The sequence below is a fragment of the Narcine bancroftii genome, chromosome 1 (assembly GCF_036971445.1).
Source record: "Narcine bancroftii isolate sNarBan1 chromosome 1, sNarBan1.hap1, whole genome shotgun sequence".
Classification (NCBI taxonomy): Eukaryota; Metazoa; Chordata; class Chondrichthyes; order Torpediniformes; family Narcinidae; genus Narcine; species Narcine bancroftii.
The window spans coordinates 250328536-250347738 of NC_091469.1; the positions used below are offsets into that span (position 1 = coordinate 250328536).

General features: G+C 47.0%; 2 protein-coding genes across 6 annotated transcripts in view; one reads left to right on the forward strand and one right to left on the reverse strand.

Annotated features, from left to right (window-relative positions):
* agbl2 (AGBL carboxypeptidase 2) overlaps window positions 1-19203 on the forward strand; it is a 191103-nt gene that overhangs the window by 123703 nt on the left and 48197 nt on the right. For all 4 annotated transcript variants that reach the window (XM_069894445.1, XM_069894451.1, XM_069894459.1 and 1 more), the window contains 4 exons: window positions 9462-9592; window positions 12088-12154; window positions 13801-13908; window positions 15905-15985. In XM_069894445.1, the coding sequence (XP_069750546.1) occupies window positions 9462-9592; window positions 12088-12154; window positions 13801-13908; window positions 15905-15985 (387 nt within the window). The remainder of the gene's footprint in view (window positions 1-9461; window positions 9593-12087; window positions 12155-13800; window positions 13909-15904; window positions 15986-19203) is intronic.
* On the reverse strand, window positions 1089-8989 carry LOC138741001 (uncharacterized). Of its 2 annotated transcripts, none has more exons than XR_011343266.1 (2): window positions 8450-8989; window positions 1089-1699 (listed from the first exon to the last, which is right to left on the reverse strand). XR_011343266.1 is itself a non-coding variant. In XM_069894428.1 (2 exons), exons 1-2 carry the CDS (start codon window positions 5423-5425, stop codon window positions 1446-1448), a joined length of 804 nt encoding a protein of 267 aa, XP_069750529.1. In that variant the 5' UTR covers window positions 5426-6691; the 3' UTR covers window positions 1089-1445. The 2 variants fall into 2 exon arrangements, 1 of the variants encoding a protein (XP_069750529.1); XM_069894428.1 differs by lacking the exon at window positions 8450-8989 and adding an exon at window positions 4876-6691.

The window sequence follows — 19203 nt, forward strand, 5'->3', positions numbered from 1 at the left end:
GCTGAGGGCGAGAAGCACACCCAAAGGGCCGTGGGCACGGAAACGTGCTGATCGTATCAGAGGCTTGGATCTGGACCTCAGGTTGGTGAGGAACTGGTGTCTGCTGTGCAGCTGTGGAGACTGCAGGAGGGCTGGAGGTGAATCCACAGACACTCGGTGTCTCTGAAGGGACTCCCTTTTGCTTCTCTTTCTCCTATAGTTAGAGATGCCGGGAATGCTCGTGGTGACTCTTTGCCCTATGGCAGGCAAGCGTTGAGTATATCATGCATATTACATTTTTAATGTATTGTTACCTGACAGAAAAAGGAAACTTGGAACCTTTTGATGTGTGCTGTGTGAAATATAAAGTGTTCACAATCACTACTCTGGAGACAAAGTCTTGGAAAACGGGTTCAGCTTTATTTCGAGTCTGCAGAGTCGAATGTTCCTGGTCCGGAGACACACTGGGGGTTCAGAATCATCACTCCTTTGTACAGTTCCATGCTCAACTTCACCCCACCTTCATTTACCTTCTTCCAATCGGAATCCCAATACATTACAACATTCTCCTTCTCCCTTCCATCAATCCAGGTATCACTCAGTTCCCCCCTCTTCATACATCGCACGTTATGTTAATTAGTTCATTCCCTCCTTAGGGGTGTCTAAGTTAATATTCATGTCTCTATTAAGCAAGCGCAGTACTCACTATAGACTACCTTAGGTCACTGTACCAGCCTGAACCAGATCCTTGCATCCTTGGGGCTCGAGATAAGAAGGGGCCCATTAGCTAGTACTGTCTACTCTCAAGCTCTAATCTACATTCTTTACATTCCATCACTTTTTACAGAATGGTGCAAGCTTAATCACTTTCAACCATTTTTTACAATTCCTCCTTTTTTCTCTTTATCATGTATTTCTGATTAAACTGCATTATTGATCATCTTTTGTTTCTTCAAATTGTTGTAACATGAGTTGAATTTGTCGTTGTTCATCTGCCATGGGCTTTTTAATACCATCTGCTTCGCTCCAATAGCTGAGTAGATTAAACTGGTAATAACACATCAAAGGATGGCCAATCCAATAAATAAACCCACTATAATCATTAAACCATATATTGCAAGGTGCATTAACCATGGCCCCCAACCTTCGAAATTGCAATTTCCCCATGTCCAATCATCCTATACACCTCCTTTTTGATATCTGTCTCCAACCTCCCGGATTTTCTCTCTATACTTTTTATATATTGCAAGGTGCATTAACCATGGCCCCCAACCTTCGAAATTCCAATCTCCCCATGTCCAATCATCCTATACACCTCCTTTTTGATATCTGTCTCCAGCCTCCTGGATTTTCTCTCTATACTTTTTAATATGGACCGCCAAATCCGAGATATTAGCTGATTTATTCAGGATGTGTGTGCAACAGCATAAAAGTTTCATTATTGTAGTTTTCTTTTCTGTCCCTTTTTACTCCTCTTTCTTTCCCTCTGCGGCTGGTGGTGGGTCCACTGGTCCCATTATTCTTGAAGCATGTGTCCACCCTTTTTCTTTCATTCGGACCGCTGTTTCTGTGGTCAACAGTACCAGATATGGTCCGTTCCACCGGGGCTGAAGCTTTTCTTCTTTCCATGATTTGATCAGGACCCAGTCACCAACATTCACAGAGTGGATAGGGAAATCCAGAGGAGGGCTCGGCGCCAGCAGACCCTTAGCTTTTAAATCTGCAAGAGAACGAGAGACTGCCAGTAAATAGTTCCTTAAAAACACATCATTACTTTCGACTGTAGGTATTCCTTCTACCCACCCCAAATATGGGAGTCCAAATAACATCTTGTAAGGGGATAGCGATTAGTGAGACATGGTTGCAGGAGGGATGTGATTGGCAACTGAATATCCCTGGGTTTCGTTGTTTTAGGTGTGATAGAGTCGGAGGGGCAAGAGGAGGTGGGGTTGCATTGCTTGTCAGGGAAAATATTACAGCGGTGCCTAGGAAGGATAGATTAGAGGGCACATCCACGGAGGCTATTTGGGTGGAACTGAGGAGTAGGAAAGGAGAGGTTACACTTGTAGGGGTGTATTATAGACCACCCGGAGGGGACCGAGACCTAGAGGAGCAAATCTGTAGGGAGATAGTAGATATTTGTGATAAGCACAGGGTTGTAATTATGGGAGATTTTAATTTTCCACATATAGATTGGGAAACACATTCTGTGAAAGGAATGGATGGGTTAGAGTTTGTGAAACGTGTGCAAGATAGTTTTTTACAACAGTATGTAGAGGTGCCGACCAGAGAAGGAGCAGTATTAGATCTACTGTTGGCAAATGGGATGGGTCAAGTGACGGAGGTTAGTGTTGGCGAGCACTTCGGGTCCAGTGATCATAATGCCATCAGCTTCAATGTCATTATGGAAAGAGAGAAATCAGGGCCAAGGATTGAGGTTTTTGATTGGGGAAAAGCTAGATTTGAGGAGATGCGAAAGGACTTGCAGGGTGTGCATTGGGACAATTTGTTTTATGGGCAGGATGTAGTAGAGAGATGGAAGTCTTTTAAAGATCAGATTTTGAGAGTGCAAAAGCTTTATGTTCCTGTTAGGTTAAAAGGAGGGGCAAAAGGTTTGAGAGAGCCGTGGTTTTCAAGGAATATTGGAAACTTGGTTCGAAGAAAAAGGGAGGCGTACATTAGATATAAGAAGCATGGAGTTAAGGAGATGTTTGAAAGATACATTGAATGTAAGAGGAATCTTAAGAGAGGAATTAGGAAAGCTAAAAGAAGGTACGAGAAAACTATGGCAAGCAGGGTGAAAACTAATCCAAAAGTGTTCTACAAATATGTTAATGGTAAGAGGAAAGCTAGAGACAAAATTGGTCCCTTAGAAAATCAGAGTGGAAAATTGTGTGTGGAGCCTAGAGAAATGGGGGAGATATTGAACAGTTTCTTTTCTTCGGTATTCACTAAGGAGAAGGATATTGGGAGATGTGGGATAAAAAAAGCAAATTGGGTAAATATGGGGAATATAGAGATTACAAAAGGTGTAGTTTTAAGGCTTTTGAAGAATATAAAGGTGGATAAGTTTCCGGGACCAGACGGGATCTTACCCAGGACATTGAGAGAAGTGAAGGAGGAAATAGCAGAGGCTATGGCGGTAATTTTCCAAATGTCATTAGATATGGGGATAGTGCCGGAGGATTGGCGCATTGCGCATGTGGTTCCGTTATTTAAAAAGGGTTCAAGGAGGAAGCCTGGCAACTATCGGCCTGTAAGTTTGACGTCTGTGGTAGGTAAATTAATGGAGAAAATTCTTAGAGATAGTACTTATAAACATCTGGATAGACAGGGTCTGATCAGGAGCACTCAACATGGATTTGTGGGAGGAAGGTCATGTTTGACCAATCTGATTGAATTTTTTGAAGAGGTGACTAGGAATGTGGATGAGGGTAGCGCAGTGGATGTTGTCTATATGGACTTCAGTAAGGCCTTCGATAAGGTACCACATGGAAGGTTAGTTAGGAAGGTGCAGTCTTTAGGTATAAATTTTAAGATAGTCAAATGGATTGAACATTGGCTGAAAGGGAGAGGCCAGAGAGTGGTAGTGGATAATTATCTGTCAGGTTGGAGGCCGGTGACCAGTGGTGTGCCTCAAGGATCTGTATTGGGCCCATTGTTGTTCGTTATATACATTAATGATCTAGATGATGGGGTGGTGAATTGGATTAGTAAATATGCAGACGATACTAAGATAGGTGGAATAGTGGATAATGAAGAAGGTTTTCAAGGATTGCAGAGGGATTTGGGCTGCTTAGAAAAGTGGGCTGAAAAATGGCAGATGGAATTTAATGCTGATAAGTGTGAGGTGCTTCATTTTGGTAAGAAGAATCAGAATAGGACATATGTGGTAAATGGGAGAGCATTGAGGAATACAGAAGAGCAGAAAGATTTAGGAGTAATGGTACATCGTTCCCTGAAGGTAGAAACTCACGTGAATAGGGTGGTGAAGAAGGCTTTTAGTATGCTGGGCTTTATCAATCATTGCATGGAATATAGGAGTTGGGAGGTGATGTTGAGATTGTATAAGACGTTTGTGCGGCCTAATTTGGAGTTCTGTGTGCAGTTCTGGTCGCCTAATTATAGGAAGGATATAAACAGAGTGGAGAGAGTGCAGAGAAGGTTTATCAGAATGTTGCCTGGGTTTAAGCATCTGGAGTATGGGGAGAGATTGGACAGATTGAGTCTTTATTCTTTGGAGCGTAGAAGGTTGAGAGGGGATTTGATAGAAGTATTTAAGATTATGAAAGGGATAGACAGAATGGATGTGGATAGACTATTTCCGTTAAGAGGAGGAAAGATTAAAACAAGAGGACATGAGTTAAGAATTAAGGGGCAGAGGTTTAGAGGTAACATGAGGGGGAACTTCTTTACTCAGAGAGTGGTAGCTGTGTGGAATCATCTTCCGGGAGAAATAGTGGCGACGGAGTCAATTGTATTATTTAAGAAAAGGTTGGACAGGTATATGGATGAGAAGAAGATGGAGGGTTATGGGCATTGTGCAGGGAGGTGGGACTAGAAAGGGGTGTTTGGTTCGGTGCGGACTAGAAGGGCCTAATGGCCTGTTTCTGTGCTGTAATTGTTATGTTATGTTATTATGTTATGATATTCTAATGTCTTGTTGTGGGGCTATCCGAATTCTGAGAAGAGCTATCGTTAAGTTCCCCTTCTGATGTCCTGGTACATGTACTATGGCAATTCTTTCTGGTTTGATTAATGCTTCTAAAGTCTTTTCAATTAGTTGCTCATGAGCCAATTCTTTTCCTCTTACTGTTATCATTCCTCGTTCTTTCCAAATTTTACCAAATGTATGTACCACTCCAAACGCATATTTTGAATCTGTATATATGGTACCTTCCTGCCATTCCAGGGCTCTCATTAGGGCATACAACTCGCAGGACTGAATGGACCAGCTGCCGGGCAGACGCCCAGTTTCCACTTCGGTTCCTGTAACTCCATCAACGATAGCATATCCACTGTATCTCTTCCCATCTATACAGCTTGATGATCCATCTATGAACCACCGCTGTCCTTCCAAGAGGGGCTCCTCTTCTAAGTCATTTTGACTTTTCATTTGCAGCTCGACCACCTCGCTACAGCCGTGCCCTGAGTCCTCTGGTTCTTTATCTTCTCCTGACGAGTACAGGAACTGTGAAGGGTTCAGACTTTTATCTGTACAAATCATTAAGTCATCTTTTTCCATTAAGATTGCCTCATACTTTAAAATTCTCGAGTCTGTCAACCATCTGTGAGACTTCTGAGTTAAAATGGTTCTGACAGTGTGGGGAGTGAATACAATCAGACTCCCTCCAAAGGTAAATTTTCGGCTTTCTTCCACTAATACTGCAATGGCTGCTACTGCTTGAATGCATTCTGGCCACTCTCTTGATACTGGGTCCAACATTTTTGAGAGGACTGCCACAGGTTGCCTTTGGCCTCTTTTCCTGAGCTAGCACTCCCAAGGCTATCCCTTTTTCTACATTTACAAACAAGTGGGAAGGCTGATTAATATCAGGCAAATCCAGGACTGGCGCATTAATCAAGTCTTTCTTCAAGCGATTAAATTCCTGCTGTTCCTCTAGGTTCCACTCCACATTTTCTTTTTTGCTTCCTAGTTTTTTCATATAAGAATCAGACTTACTGTGCGTATTTTTCTATCCAAAGTCGGCAATACCCAATTAATCCGAGGAACTTCCTTATCTCCTTCTGATTTTTAGGTATAGGCAGACAGGTGATACTAGCAATTCGTTCAGGTCCAATTCTCTTTTTCCCTTGGCTAATCAAGTGTCCCAAATACCTTACTTCCTGTTCAACAAATTGCAGTTTGTTCTTAGAAACTCTTAACCCTTTCTCTCTCAATAGTGGATTTACAAACTTCATTTTCCTTTGTTTCTGAAATCAACAGATCATCTACATACTGTATTAACTGTGTTCCTGTAATGCTTGGGTGTTCTTCTAATACTTGCTCTAAAATTGGGAGATTCTGTAAACCTTTGGGGGAGGACTGTCCATCAATACTGCTGTTTTCTTCCCGAGTGAGGGTCCTCCCACTTGAATGCAAACAAGTCCCAACTATTCTCATCCAAGGGGCAACTCCAAAAAGCATATTTCAAATCTACAATACTAAACCACTCATGTTCCAGGGGAATTCGATTCAATATGTTATAGGGGTTTGGGACTACTGAATATCATGTCTAAACAATCTGATTTAATTCTTGTAGATCCTGGACCAAGCGGTAAGTCCCATCTGTTTTCCATACAGGGAGGACAGGGGTGTTAAAAGGGGACATGCAACTTTCTAGCATTCTATCTCACAGCAAATTTTCAATAACTGACTGAGGGCCTCTTCGTCCTTCTACCGAAATAGGATACTGTTTCACCTGTACTGGCTGGAAACCCTCCTTTAGGGTTATTTTGAGTGGGGTTATTTGCAGTCCTCCCCTGTTTCCTTCTCCGGCCCAGACACAGTCCCCAATGTCCTGGATATCCTCTTCCCTCAATGGGTACAATTTCACCATTATACGTCCTTCCACTGGAGTGGTATTGACTCCTAGTCTAATTTGCAGATCTGGTCCCATCAGATTCACCCCAGCTTGAGGAACCAGAATCAGGTCTTCAATTACCTCCCTATCTTGATACTTCACAAGACTCCCTTGATCAGAAGGGTCTTCATGACTCTCCCCCCTTCTCCCGATGCCTTTAATTGTGGACTAGTGAATCTAAATCCCTCCGGTATAATGATGATCTAGTGGCCTCTGTGTCCACCAGAAAAATGGCATCCTCTTTGTTGGGTCCCACCTGGAAGAAACCCCTGATACCCTTAATCCTCCCCAAAAGTCATCAGAGGGATAACATCCCTTTCCCTCTTTAATTCGGGACATTTCTGTTTGAAATGTCCCACTTTCCCACAATAGTAACACCCTGGCTACTGGGGTTACCCAAAACTCAAGTTCATCAACATAATAACAACCGGAACATTTCCATCGCTCATTTTTCTCTATCAGAGGCATCCCTCTGGTGGAGTCTAATCTCCTGGATGGAAGGTATAAGGCTCGTTGAGGAGGACTCATGTTGAACTAAATCTTTGGAATCCCAATCCTGATAACCCTTTAGATACTTTATCTGCTGCCTTAAGAAATCACGTCTTTATCATGGGTATGTGCTCAACTTTAAACTGCAAACAAATTGGTATCTTGTGTGGCCCCTTTAAGAGTATTCCTGGCTGTCTTCGTTCTCTGCTCTATAATATTCCGCACAAACTGGCTGCGTTATCTCTTCTTCTGGGCTTCCTGCTGGTATCTTATGTTTTTACACTGAGTTCTCTCTGTCCTCGCTGAAAATAGCTTAATTTTTAAACTGTGCAAATGCAGACAAATGTGTTTTAACAAAAGCTTCTAAAATTTTCCACAGACTTTAAATCTTAACTTCTTTGTTACAGTGGCCGGATGATTTATCATGGCTCTGAGTTCGAGCACTAACAGTATCCGAAAATACTTGTATTGCTGGCTAAGGGTTTAGATACAGGCAGATGATATGCTATTGGTGGTCCTTAGGGGGTCCCCGAGGAGTACTTGGGGTCACTCGTCTCTCTGTCCTCCATCAGCCTTAGGACTTCCATTTGACTACGTAGTCTTTGTTTATCCATCTATGCAGGAGGCTTCTCCTGCATTTTTTCCTTTCCTTTCCTTTCCTGATTTTTCCTTTCTATGTGCACATTTTTTCTGGAGGACATCCATAGGTTTACTGATCCCCTTCTGCCAGTTTTACAGCGTTAGTTTGGCAACCTGCAAGCCTATCTCTTTTTCTCATGTTTTTCCTGCCTGTCCAAGCTCTTCTGCCTCCTTCATCTCTGGGGCACAGGCCTCTATCCCTCCATTGGTCTCTCTCACCTGTTGGTGTTCCTTAGGAGGGATATCACCAGCATCCTGGTGATTCTTCCCTCCCCTCTGACTGTCATACGACGGGGGCAGGTGCTTCAAAGGATCCCAGGGAGGTCCGTCTTCCTCTTCATTTTTTTCACAGCAACCTTAAACAATTCGGTCACTCGGATCCAACACGCTGCATAATCTGACTCCTCTGGGTCTGGAGGACTTCTTTCATTTACAAATAAATTTAATTTCTGACATATTCAATCTTCATCTGACCCCAGTCAGGGCCACCAAACCGAAGACCCCAGAATCAGAGTCTGAGGTCATTTGTAATAACAAAACTTTATCATAGTTTCATTAGTCTTTCCCTGGGTCCTTCCCCGACCCCAGTTTCCTAACATCCCCCCAACAGACTATCGGGCGGAATGTCAATCCCAGGACCCCCACTCTGGAGTCCCTTCTTCTCTCGGGCACTCTAATTACCCATATCCCTGTCAGATCACTCACTCCTGACAGAATCCCGGTCGCCCGAGTAGTACTTAATAGTCAATTTTTCTTACCCGGGTCTCGTACACGAGAGTTGCCCCGACCGAACCACTCCCTTCGTTCTGTTCCACTCCCTCTACTGGAGCTTTCCTAGGTCCTATTCTCCAGAGTCTCCTGTCTGGATATCACTTGCTCAAACCACTGACGGCAAGCAAGGAAATCGGAGACCACTGAAATCAGTGGGGTGCTCCTTCTCGTTCTTCGATAGCTAGTCACCAAGCAGTGGGAGTTGAGGATCCCGGACGAGCACCCAAGCTTGTGAAATATAAAGTGTTCACAATTACTACTCTGGAGACAAAGTCTTGGAGAACAGGTTCAGCTTCATTTTGAGTCTGCAGAGTCGGGTGTCCCTGGTCCGGAGACACACCGGAGGTTCAGAATCATCACTCCTTTGTACAGTTTCATGCTCAACATCACCCCACCTTCATTTCCCTTCTTCCATTCAGAATCCCAATACATTACAACATTCTCCTTCTCCCTTCCATCAATCCAGGTATCACTCTGTTATGTTAATTAGTTCATTTTCTCCTTAGGGGTGTCTAAGTTAATATTCATGTCTCTATTAAGCAAGCGCAGTACTCCCTATAGACTACCTTAGGTCACTGAACCAGCCTGAACCAGATCCTTGTATCCTTGGGGCTCGAGATAAGAAGGGGCCCACTAGCTAGTAGTGTCTACTCTCAAGCTCTAATCTACATACTTTGCATTCCATCACAGGATGGTGCAAGTTTAATCACTTTCAACCATTTTTCACAGCTGCTTTAGGTAACGGTTTGTTTCACATGCTATCCAGCAAGTCGATCCACAAGTACATCAGAATAAAATGCAGTGCACTGAACAGAGTTCAGTGAGAGATCAGTATGAATGGAGTTAAACAGGAACAGCTGGGGTTGAGTGCAATACACAATGGTGCTGAGGAAACGCATACAATACATATTCAGCAAGGAGTCAGGCAAGTTTTATTTGTTGACACCAGTGTGTCTGAGTTGTTTGCAAGACTTTGATACTGTGTTCCTAAACTTTCAGTTCAAACAATGCCTGGCGGAAGTTCACGTGGTTCTATGGAAGGTAGCCCGTCAGAGGCTGGAGAGGCTGGGCCGCGAGTATGGTTCAGACGTGGCACTCAGTGACCTCTCCATATCCGACTTGGAGTCCAGGTACAAAGAGATCTAGCCAAGCTGGTGCTGTGTGTGAGGCATGATGGAGTGGGGAAGGAGGGGTAAACTCGCTGGCTGGTAAACCAGAGGCTGCATCACTCAAACACCGCTCACGCACACATGGATGCACACGCACACACAGGCACGCGCGCATGCGCACACTTTCCACACATGCCTGACACAACTTTCACAGTACTCAAAGATGCCGCACAGATGCCTCACACACACACGCATGCACAGACACACATACCACACATGTGCACACAAACATACAGAAATTCCACACACACACATACACAAACACACACACCACATGCACGCACACACATTGCACCCACACCACACACACACACGTGCACACACACACACCACACATGCACAGACACCAGATGCTCACACCCACTGCAAACACACACCGCATCCACACCCTGCCCACACACAGATACCACACATCATGTGCACACAAATACACACCACATGTGCTGCACGCACATAGGAATCCCACAATACACACCTACAGATACCACTTGGACACATGCCACGCATGCAAGCACACACAAATGTGTATACACATGCAAAAACAAGTGTGTGGACACAAGTACCTGCACTAGCACATGCACACAAACAACTGTGAGCATGCACAGACAAGCAAGCGCTTGCACAATCACACACAATTCAGTAAACCTGGATAAAACCGTTAATGATGACCATAACACTGCAGAATCTACCAGAGGTCACTTGGCACCTTCAGGGTGCACTACTGTTCAATAGATCATGGCTGAAACCTCAATATTTGAAAGGGACTTAGAGAGTTACAAGAAATAGGAAGTTCAGAGGAATATAAGACTAGGTTGGGTTCACAATTTGGTTGACATGGACATGTTGGACCAAAGGGCCTGTTTCTATGCTATAAAACTATTTCTCCCTAACCCCGTGTTCCTGTCCATTGCAGTAACTTTTCATCAATTTCCTTGTCGAGAATTCATTCACATATGACTTGAAAATACTTGGACTCTTCCCTTTCAGGAATAAATTTCTAAAGGCTTCACACACTGAGACTTTTTAAAAAAAAGATTGCCCCATCCCTCAATTCCCTTTTTTTAAACAGCAGCTGAAGTTCTTAATTCTCTGCAAGCAGAAACAACTTCTCCACATTCACCTTCTCAAGGCACAGTGGGACCTTCCACATTTCAATCATATCGCTTCTCACTCATCTGAATGCTGACAGGGTCAGGCCCAGCCTGTTCACCCATTCCAGATATCATCCAGCCAATCCCAAACTATTATTCTGTCGAGTACCATAGCCCTTCTATCCATGTACCAATCCAAACTTTTATTTAATTCATCCTGCACTCACCACTTCCACTGATAGGTCGTTCCACCCTCTCTACATAAAGTTTCCCCCAATGTTCCCTTTAAACATTTCCCCTTTCACCCTTTACACATGACCTCTAGTTCTGGTCTCACCCACCCTCAGTGGAAATGCCTGCTTGCATTTACTCTGCCCACACCCCTCATAATTGTGTATACCTCCATCAAATCTCCAAACCACATGTGCTGCACACACATAGGAATCCCACAATACACACCTACAGATACCACTTGGACACATGCCACACATGCAAGCACACACAAATGTGTATACACATGCAAAAACAAGTGTGTGGACACAAGTACCTGCACTTGTGTCCATGCTCCAAACCTGTTTAACCTTTCCCTGTAACTCAGTTCCTGAAGTCCAGGCAACATCCTAGTAAATCTTCTCTGCACTCTTTCAATCTTACTGATATCTTTCCTGTTATTCGGTGACCAAAATTGCACACAATACTCCACAAAGAGCCTCACCAATATCTTATACAACTTCCCCATAACATCCCAACTCCTATACTCAATATTTTGATTTATGAAGAGGCTCTGCTTACAACCCTTTCCACCTGTGACACCACTTTCAGGGAATTGTGAATCTGTATTCCCAGATCCCTCTGTTCTACCACACTCATCAGTGCCCTACCATTTAACATGTTTATCCTCCAAAACTGCAACACCTCACACTTATCTGCATTAAATTCTATCTGCCATATGGAAGCCAATTTTTCCAACTGGTCCAGTTCCCTCTGCAAGGTTTGAAAACCTACTTCACTGTCCACAACACCTCCAATCTTAGTGTCATCTGCAAACTTGCTGATCCATTTGACCATATAAGGCCTGAGCCATTCGATGGGAATCCAGAATCCTGAATAAAAAGCTGGGGAGAGGGGAAGGATCAGACGTCAGCCTGTTTTTCCAGATTCATGGTGAATGGCTGATTACCTTTACTGCTGACAGATGCTGCATGACCTGCTGGGTTTTCTCAGTACATTTGTGTGCCGGGAGACTGTGTGGCCTGTGTGCATGCTTGATGTGATGTGTGGGTGCGGAATGGGGGTCCTGTGTGGATGGCATACCCTGGCTGCCACTCTGAGATGTGCTAATGTTACACCTGCTCTTCTACCCAGCACCAGTGGTTCAAACAGCACAGAGTCAGATGGACCTCCAACAGACTTGATGAGAATGGCAGCAAAGGTAGAGGACAGGTGCTCCAGGTCAGCAGTGGGATTGGGAAAGGGGGTGGTCAGGGCTACAGATGACAGCTGGAAGGATACCGCCCACCTCTCCAGCTCCCAGCATGCCCCGCTGGCTCACCACATCCAAAGCTGCTTGCTCCATTTTCAAGTCCTCAGTAAGTTTCTACATTCTCCCCATGACCTCCCGAAGTGTTTCGTCCAATGTTCCAAAGACCTGCAGGGTCAATGGGTTAACTGACACGCAGGCTCGGGGAGGAAAGGGCTAATTACCATGTTCTGTTCTAAATTAAAATGTACAATAAAAAAATCAGTCAACATCAGTGTTGACGGTGGACAGGGGAAGACTCGTACGAGAAGCCCAAACATGCCCTAAACAAATCACCCTGATCCTGACCTGTTCTCATGCCTGGCAGTAGCCAGACACCAGATCAGACTGCAACAAGCATCCACTGGCATTCATTAAATGCCTTTCGTTGGGCAGACAGGAATTGACAACATCCATTGAAATGACAACATCTCCCTCGTGAGTTACCCTCCAAATATTGTCCAAAACTCGCCTCCGCTGACACACTGCACTATTTACACACTCCCTACCCCCACTGACACACCGCACAGTTTACACACTCCCACTCCCCTCAGTGACACACAGCACTGTTTACATTCTCCCTACACCCACTGACTCATTGCACAGTTTACACACTCCCACTCCCCTCACTGACACACTGCACTGTTTACACACACTCCCTACCCCCCATTGACACAATGCACTGTTTACACCCTCCCTAGCCCCCACTGACACACTGCACTGTTTACACTCTCCCTATTCCCACTGACACACTGCACTGTTTACACTCTCTATTCCCACTGACACACTGCACTGTTTACACACACTCCCTATCCCCCCATTGACACTGTACTGTTTACACACTCCCTACCCATCACTGACACACTGCACAGTTTACACACTCCCTACCCCAAATGACACACTGCACTGTTTACACACTCCCACTTCCCCTCACTGACACACTGCACTGTTTACGCACTCCCTACCCCCCACTGACACACCACTGTTTACACACACTCCCTACCCCCCTTGACACACAGCACTGTTTACATTCTCCCTACCCCCATTGACACACTGCACTATTTACACACTACCTACCCCCCCACTGACACACAGCACTGTTTACACACTCCCTACCCCCATTGACACACTGCACTATTTACACACTCCCTACCCCCCCCCACTGACACACAGCACTGTTTACACACTCCCTACCCCCATTGACACACTGCACTATTTACACACTCCCTACCCCCCCACTGACACACAGCACTGTTTACACACTCCCTACCCCCATTGACACACTGCACTATTTACACACTCCCTACCCCCCCCCACTGACACACAGCACTGTTTACACACTCCCTACCCCCATTGACACACTGCACTGTTTACACAATCCCTACCCCCCATTGACAAACTGCACTGTTCACACACTGCCTCTCCTGGAGAGGGTTACTGTGTCCACTGTGTCTCAGGCTGACAAGGACACACTTCCTGGAGCCAGAGAGGTAGGTTTCAGTGGAGTGGGGCCATTATGAGGCGTACTAATATGGAGACCGTCTGTGTGTCTCTCACAGAGCTTCCGGAAGAAAAAGCGATTAAGGAGCAGGAGGGACCGCAACTGGCTGCGGCAGCACCGCCCATGGGCCAGACCACCACCACCAGTCCCCCTGAGACCTCCTGTGGTAAGTAAGGTCACAGATGGGATAATGGAGGTCAGAGGAGAGTGATAAGGGGGCTGCGGATGAAGGAGTCGATGGCAAAGGTCAATGGACAGCCAGAGGGGGAGGTGAATATGGAGTGGGGTGAGGCTGGTGCACAGAGTGGGGGATGAGGTAGCAGAAGATGAGGGATTGTGACAGAAGACAATATCACAACAGAGAGAGAAGCAATGGGTATGGAGGATGGGGAGGGGTTCAGTGAGGGAGGAAGGAGATAGGATGGAGATGGTGAGGATGGGAGTGAAGGAGGGGGAAGATGAGGATGGGGAGTGATGTGAAGGAGGGGGATGGTGAGGATGGGGTTGTGAAGGAGGGGGACCGTGAGGACGGGGGATGTGAAGGAGGGGGACCGTGACGATGAGGGTGGGGGGTGAAGTAGGGGGATGATGAGGATAGGGGTGGTGAGGATGGGGAGGGTGAAGGAGGGGGACGGTGAGGATGGGGAATAGGTGGTGAGGATTGGGGGGAGTGAAGGAGGGGATGGTGAGGATGAGGGGTGTTGGGGGACGGTGAGGATGAGGGGCAGAGGGGTTGAAGGAGGGGTCAAGGATGGGGGAGGTGGTGAAGGAGGGGGATGGTGAGGAGGGGGACGGTGGAGGGGGACGGTGAGGATGGGGAATGGGTGGTGAGGATTGGGGGGGTGAAGGAGGGGATGGTGAGGATGAGGGGTGTTGGAGGACGGTGAGGATGAGGGGGAGAGGGGTTGAAGGAGGGGATCTAGGATGGGGAGGTGGTGAAGGAGGGGGATGGTGACAATGGGGAGGGTGAAGGAGGGGGACGGTGAGGATGGGGAATGAGTGAAGGGGATGGTGAGGATTTGGGGATGAAGGAGGGGATGGTGAGGATGAGGGGTGAAGAAGGGGATGGTGAGGATGAGGGGTGTTGGGGGACGGTGAGGATGAGGGGGAGAAGGGTTGAAGGAGGGGATCACGGATGGGGGAGGTGGTGAAGGAAGGGGATGGTGAGGATGGGGGTGTGAAGGAGGGTGACGGTGAGGACGGGGGATGTGAAGGAGGGGGACCGTGAGGATGAGGGAGGGGGATGAAGTAGGGGGATGGTGAGGATGGGGGATGGGTGAAGGGGATGGTGAGGATTGGGGGGTGAAGGAGGGGGACAGTGAGGAAGGGGAATGGGTGAAGGGGATGGTGAGGATTGGGAGGTGAATGAGGGGATGGTGAGGATAAGGGGTGTTGGGGACGGTGAGGATGAGGGGGGTTGAAGGAGGGGATCAAGGATGGGGGAGGTGGTGAAGGAGGGGGATGGTGAGGATGGGGAGGGTGAAGGTGGGTGACGGTGAGGACGGGGGATGTGAAGGAGGGGGACCGTGAGGATGAGGGAGGGGGGTGAAGTAGGGGGATGGTGAGGATGGGGGATGGGTGAAGGGGATGGTGAGGATTGGGGGGTGAAGGAGGGGGACGGTGAGGAAGGGGAATGGGTGAAGGGGATGGTGAGGATTGGGAGGTGAATGAGGGGATGGTGAGGATGGGGAGGGTGAAGGTGAGGGCAGTGAGGATGGGGAGAGAGTTTGAAGGAGGGACAGTAAGGATGGGGGGTGAAGTTGTGGGATGGTATGGATGGGGGTGTTGGGGGATGGTGAGGATGAGGGGGAGAGGGGTTGAAGGAGGGGATCAAGGATGGGGAGGGGGTGAATGAGTGGGACGGTGAGGATGGAGAAGAGGGGGTGAAGGGCGGGTCAGTGAAGTCAAGGAAGTGGGGGAGGAAGGATGTGAGAGGTAACAGAGCATGGGGTTACATGGATGTGTCCATGCCTGAGGTTTCTGGAGTGAGGCGGTTCATTGGGAACTGTGTCCTAGATATCCACTAGACAACATCTACTGCCACTCTTTGGGAGGTATCTCTATTTTCTGTTTCTGTGATCTGGTCCCTCCACCCCATTCCCATAGCCGTACTCCATCTTTCCATCACTCTGACCATGCTTCACCTTCTGTGTTTGATGAAGGCCTCAGGGAAGATGGGCAAAGAGAGCGAATCTCCAGGGAGCTTTGAGAAAGCAGGGTCCACTGGGACCACAGTGGTCAAGGTATGTTGAATATCAGCATCACTGGGTTCTCCCCAGTGTAATATTCATGTTACGTTCGTGCGCTGCCCTCCCGGAGTACCAGCATGTACCCCCATCGGATGGCAGTGATGGAGAGGGAAGGTCTGTGGTGATCTTGACAGGGATCCCTGTCCCACCACAGAGTTGGAGGTTGTGTTCAAGGACATGGGCTGAGGAACCATGATAAAGTCACAGCAGTGCAGTGGGAATCACAGGCCTGGCTCCTCTCTCCCCACAGCAGAAGGAGTGTGGTGTTCAGAAAAGCATCAGATTCGGTGGGTTCACAGAGAGACGAGTCTGGACACAAGGGTTTGAAATTTAACTTTATTAACACACAACAATTTATAGAAGAGCCTGGGAAAATTGAATGGGAATAAATTCCACATGCACACAATTTATAAAATAGCGTGGGAAAATGTTAAACGATACACAGTTATTAATTCACACAGGCAGTGCCGACATTTGCCCACTATAGCAGGAGATTACACACCGTCCTGAACCCCTGATTGTCAGGTGGTGGCCCTGGTACAAACGGTACCCACAGGGGTATACACACACGTCCCAGACCCCTGATCATCAGGAGATGGCCCTAGTACAAACAGTACCCACAAGAGTATACACACTCGTCTTGAACCCCTGATCGTCAGGAGATATGGCCCTGGTACAAATGGTACCCACAGGGATATACACACCTGTCCCGGACCCCTTATCATTGGGAGGTGCAGCTCTACTGCAAGTATTGATCTATAGTGATACTACGGATCAGCTTCAGTGCTGTGCACACCTTACCTGTGACCCTTCCAAGCAACGTCTGCAGTAGCAACCTGGCCTGGAGTGGTATCCAGGGCTATCACCACAAGGCAGAGAGAGAGAGAGAGAGAGAGAGCAATGTGTTCTGATTTGGTGCTAAATAGGGTTTGAATTCCTGTGTCTAGTCAATAGTGACGCTGAGTGATTTGAATTAGCCAACAGCAAGGTGTACATTAATTAGTGGCTGGAACCCAACCTTGACTGACAGGTGATGTGACTTCCGAATAAAGTCCAGATGTGGGGAGGACAAGTGCCACCCGCAATCCACGCATTCCAGACAGGCAGAGAGGAGCCAAATTTCCTTCACGCACAACAGTCCCCTCCAAAACAGATGTGACTCCCCTACTCAGAGAGTGGCATGTCCCCATCTCATTCCATTCCCTTGGAGAGGAGCCAAGGTGCTCCGTGGCAGTACTCAGGAAAGGGGGTGAGTGAACCCCAAATCAGAGCCACTCAAAGAGCTGCTCGGGGGAGCTAGTGAAACGGACAGAGGGTGAGTAAGTAGAGGGTGGTGCGGGGTTCGTGTTTCTGCCACTGATGACGTAGCTACCTCAGGGAATGCCCAATCCTGGAATTATCAGAGCATGGATATGATTCCAAATGCTCTACCAAACATGGAACATTCCACCACAGTGCAGGCCCTTCTGCCATCGATCTTGTGCTGACCTCTGTAAGTCTACTCCACAACAAGCTAATCTGTCCCTCCCTCACATCCATAATCTTCTAGTTATTTTACATCCATGTGCTTATCTGAGAGTCTTTAGCATGTCCTATTCTACCAGCCTGTCCACCGCCTTTGGCAGTGCATTCCAGACACCCATCATCCTCTGTGTGAAAAACGACCCTCTGGCATCTCCCCAAAACTTTCTTCCATTCACCTTACACAGACGTCCTCTGGTATTTGTAATTGTCACCCCAGGAAAAAGCTGCTGGTAATTTGCCCTATCTGTGCCTCTCATAATCTAATACATCTCTCATTCCAAAGAGAAAAACCCTAGATCTGCCAACCTTTGTTCATAGGTCATGTCTAATCCAGCAAATATCCTGGTAAATCTCCTTTGCATCTTCTCTAAATCGTCTACATTGATCATGTAATGAGGTTAGAACGGAATGCAATACTCAGTGTATCCTAGTACCTGGGAGGGCGCAGGGGCTGATGGTGGGTAACAATAAGAGAGCAGCTTAAAACAAAAGACAGAGGAGCAGAATTAGGTTATTCGAATCATAGCTGGTGTATTTTTCCATTCTCCTGCCTTCTCCCTGTAACATTTGACACTAATCAAGAACCTACCAACCTCTGCTTTAAATCTACCCAATAGCGTGGCCTTCACAGCCATCTGGATTTACCTCCCTCCAGCTGAAGAAACTTTTCCTCATCTCTGTCCTTTTGCTTTTATTCTGATGCCATTCCCTCTGGTCCCAGACTCTCCCCGCTTCTGGAAACATCCTCTCCACACCCGCTCTTTTCAATGTTCAGGCGGTTTCAATGAAATCCGCCCCTCATCCTTCTGAGTGAGGTCCCAGAGGCATCAAGTTCTCCTCTTGTCCCCAGGGTCATGCTCGTAAACATCTTCTGGATCCTTTCCAACATTCTTCCTTAGAGATGTGAAGCTCACAACACTCCATGTAGTTTGAGAGCCTGGCATTCATCCCAGAAGGCTTGCAAGTGCCCGGACTGAAGAAAGAATATTCTTCGAGTTTGTGTCATTCTTGTGCCTTTTGCTGGAATATTCCATGCCCTTTCACCTTGGTGGGGAGCTTATAGCCCTTTTATCCCTTGTTACTTGAAAATGCCAACCCAGCGTACAGTTCTCATATTCCTCCTCACCGGATCTGCGTTAACCAATCTCCCAACACTCTTTTGTACCACACCTTCCTCCTCCACTATCCCTGCCACCTCTGCTCTGAAACCTGTATCCCCTCCATGCCCTCCAACTCCAACCCCCCCGCCCCCACCATAAGTTCCGAGGACAGGTCCCAACCTGAATCGGTGTCTGGGTTGTCCATCCACTGGACCAGGGACATAAATAGTGTGACTCCAGATGCAGATACCGCTTGACAGTTGCTGAGCTCATCCAGGACCTCTGCCTTCGACACCTGAGTTCAGAGGGCAACTCCAGAGGACTCTACTTGACCATGATTGGCAGATGAAAGTTTGAGGTGGGGTCTGAACCACGTGGTTGGAGTCTTTGAGGAGGTAGTAGGGAGGACAGGGCATTTGAAGTTGTCTCCATGGAATCTTCCTTCCACACCAATGAACCTTGCTGTTTCCCAACTCCGCACTGCCCACTTCTATCTCCCGCCAAAAAAACCTCCATTGCACACTGGATTTAGCAAAACTTTTGACAAGGTCCTGATTTGCAGCCTGGTCAAAACATGAAAAGCCCCAT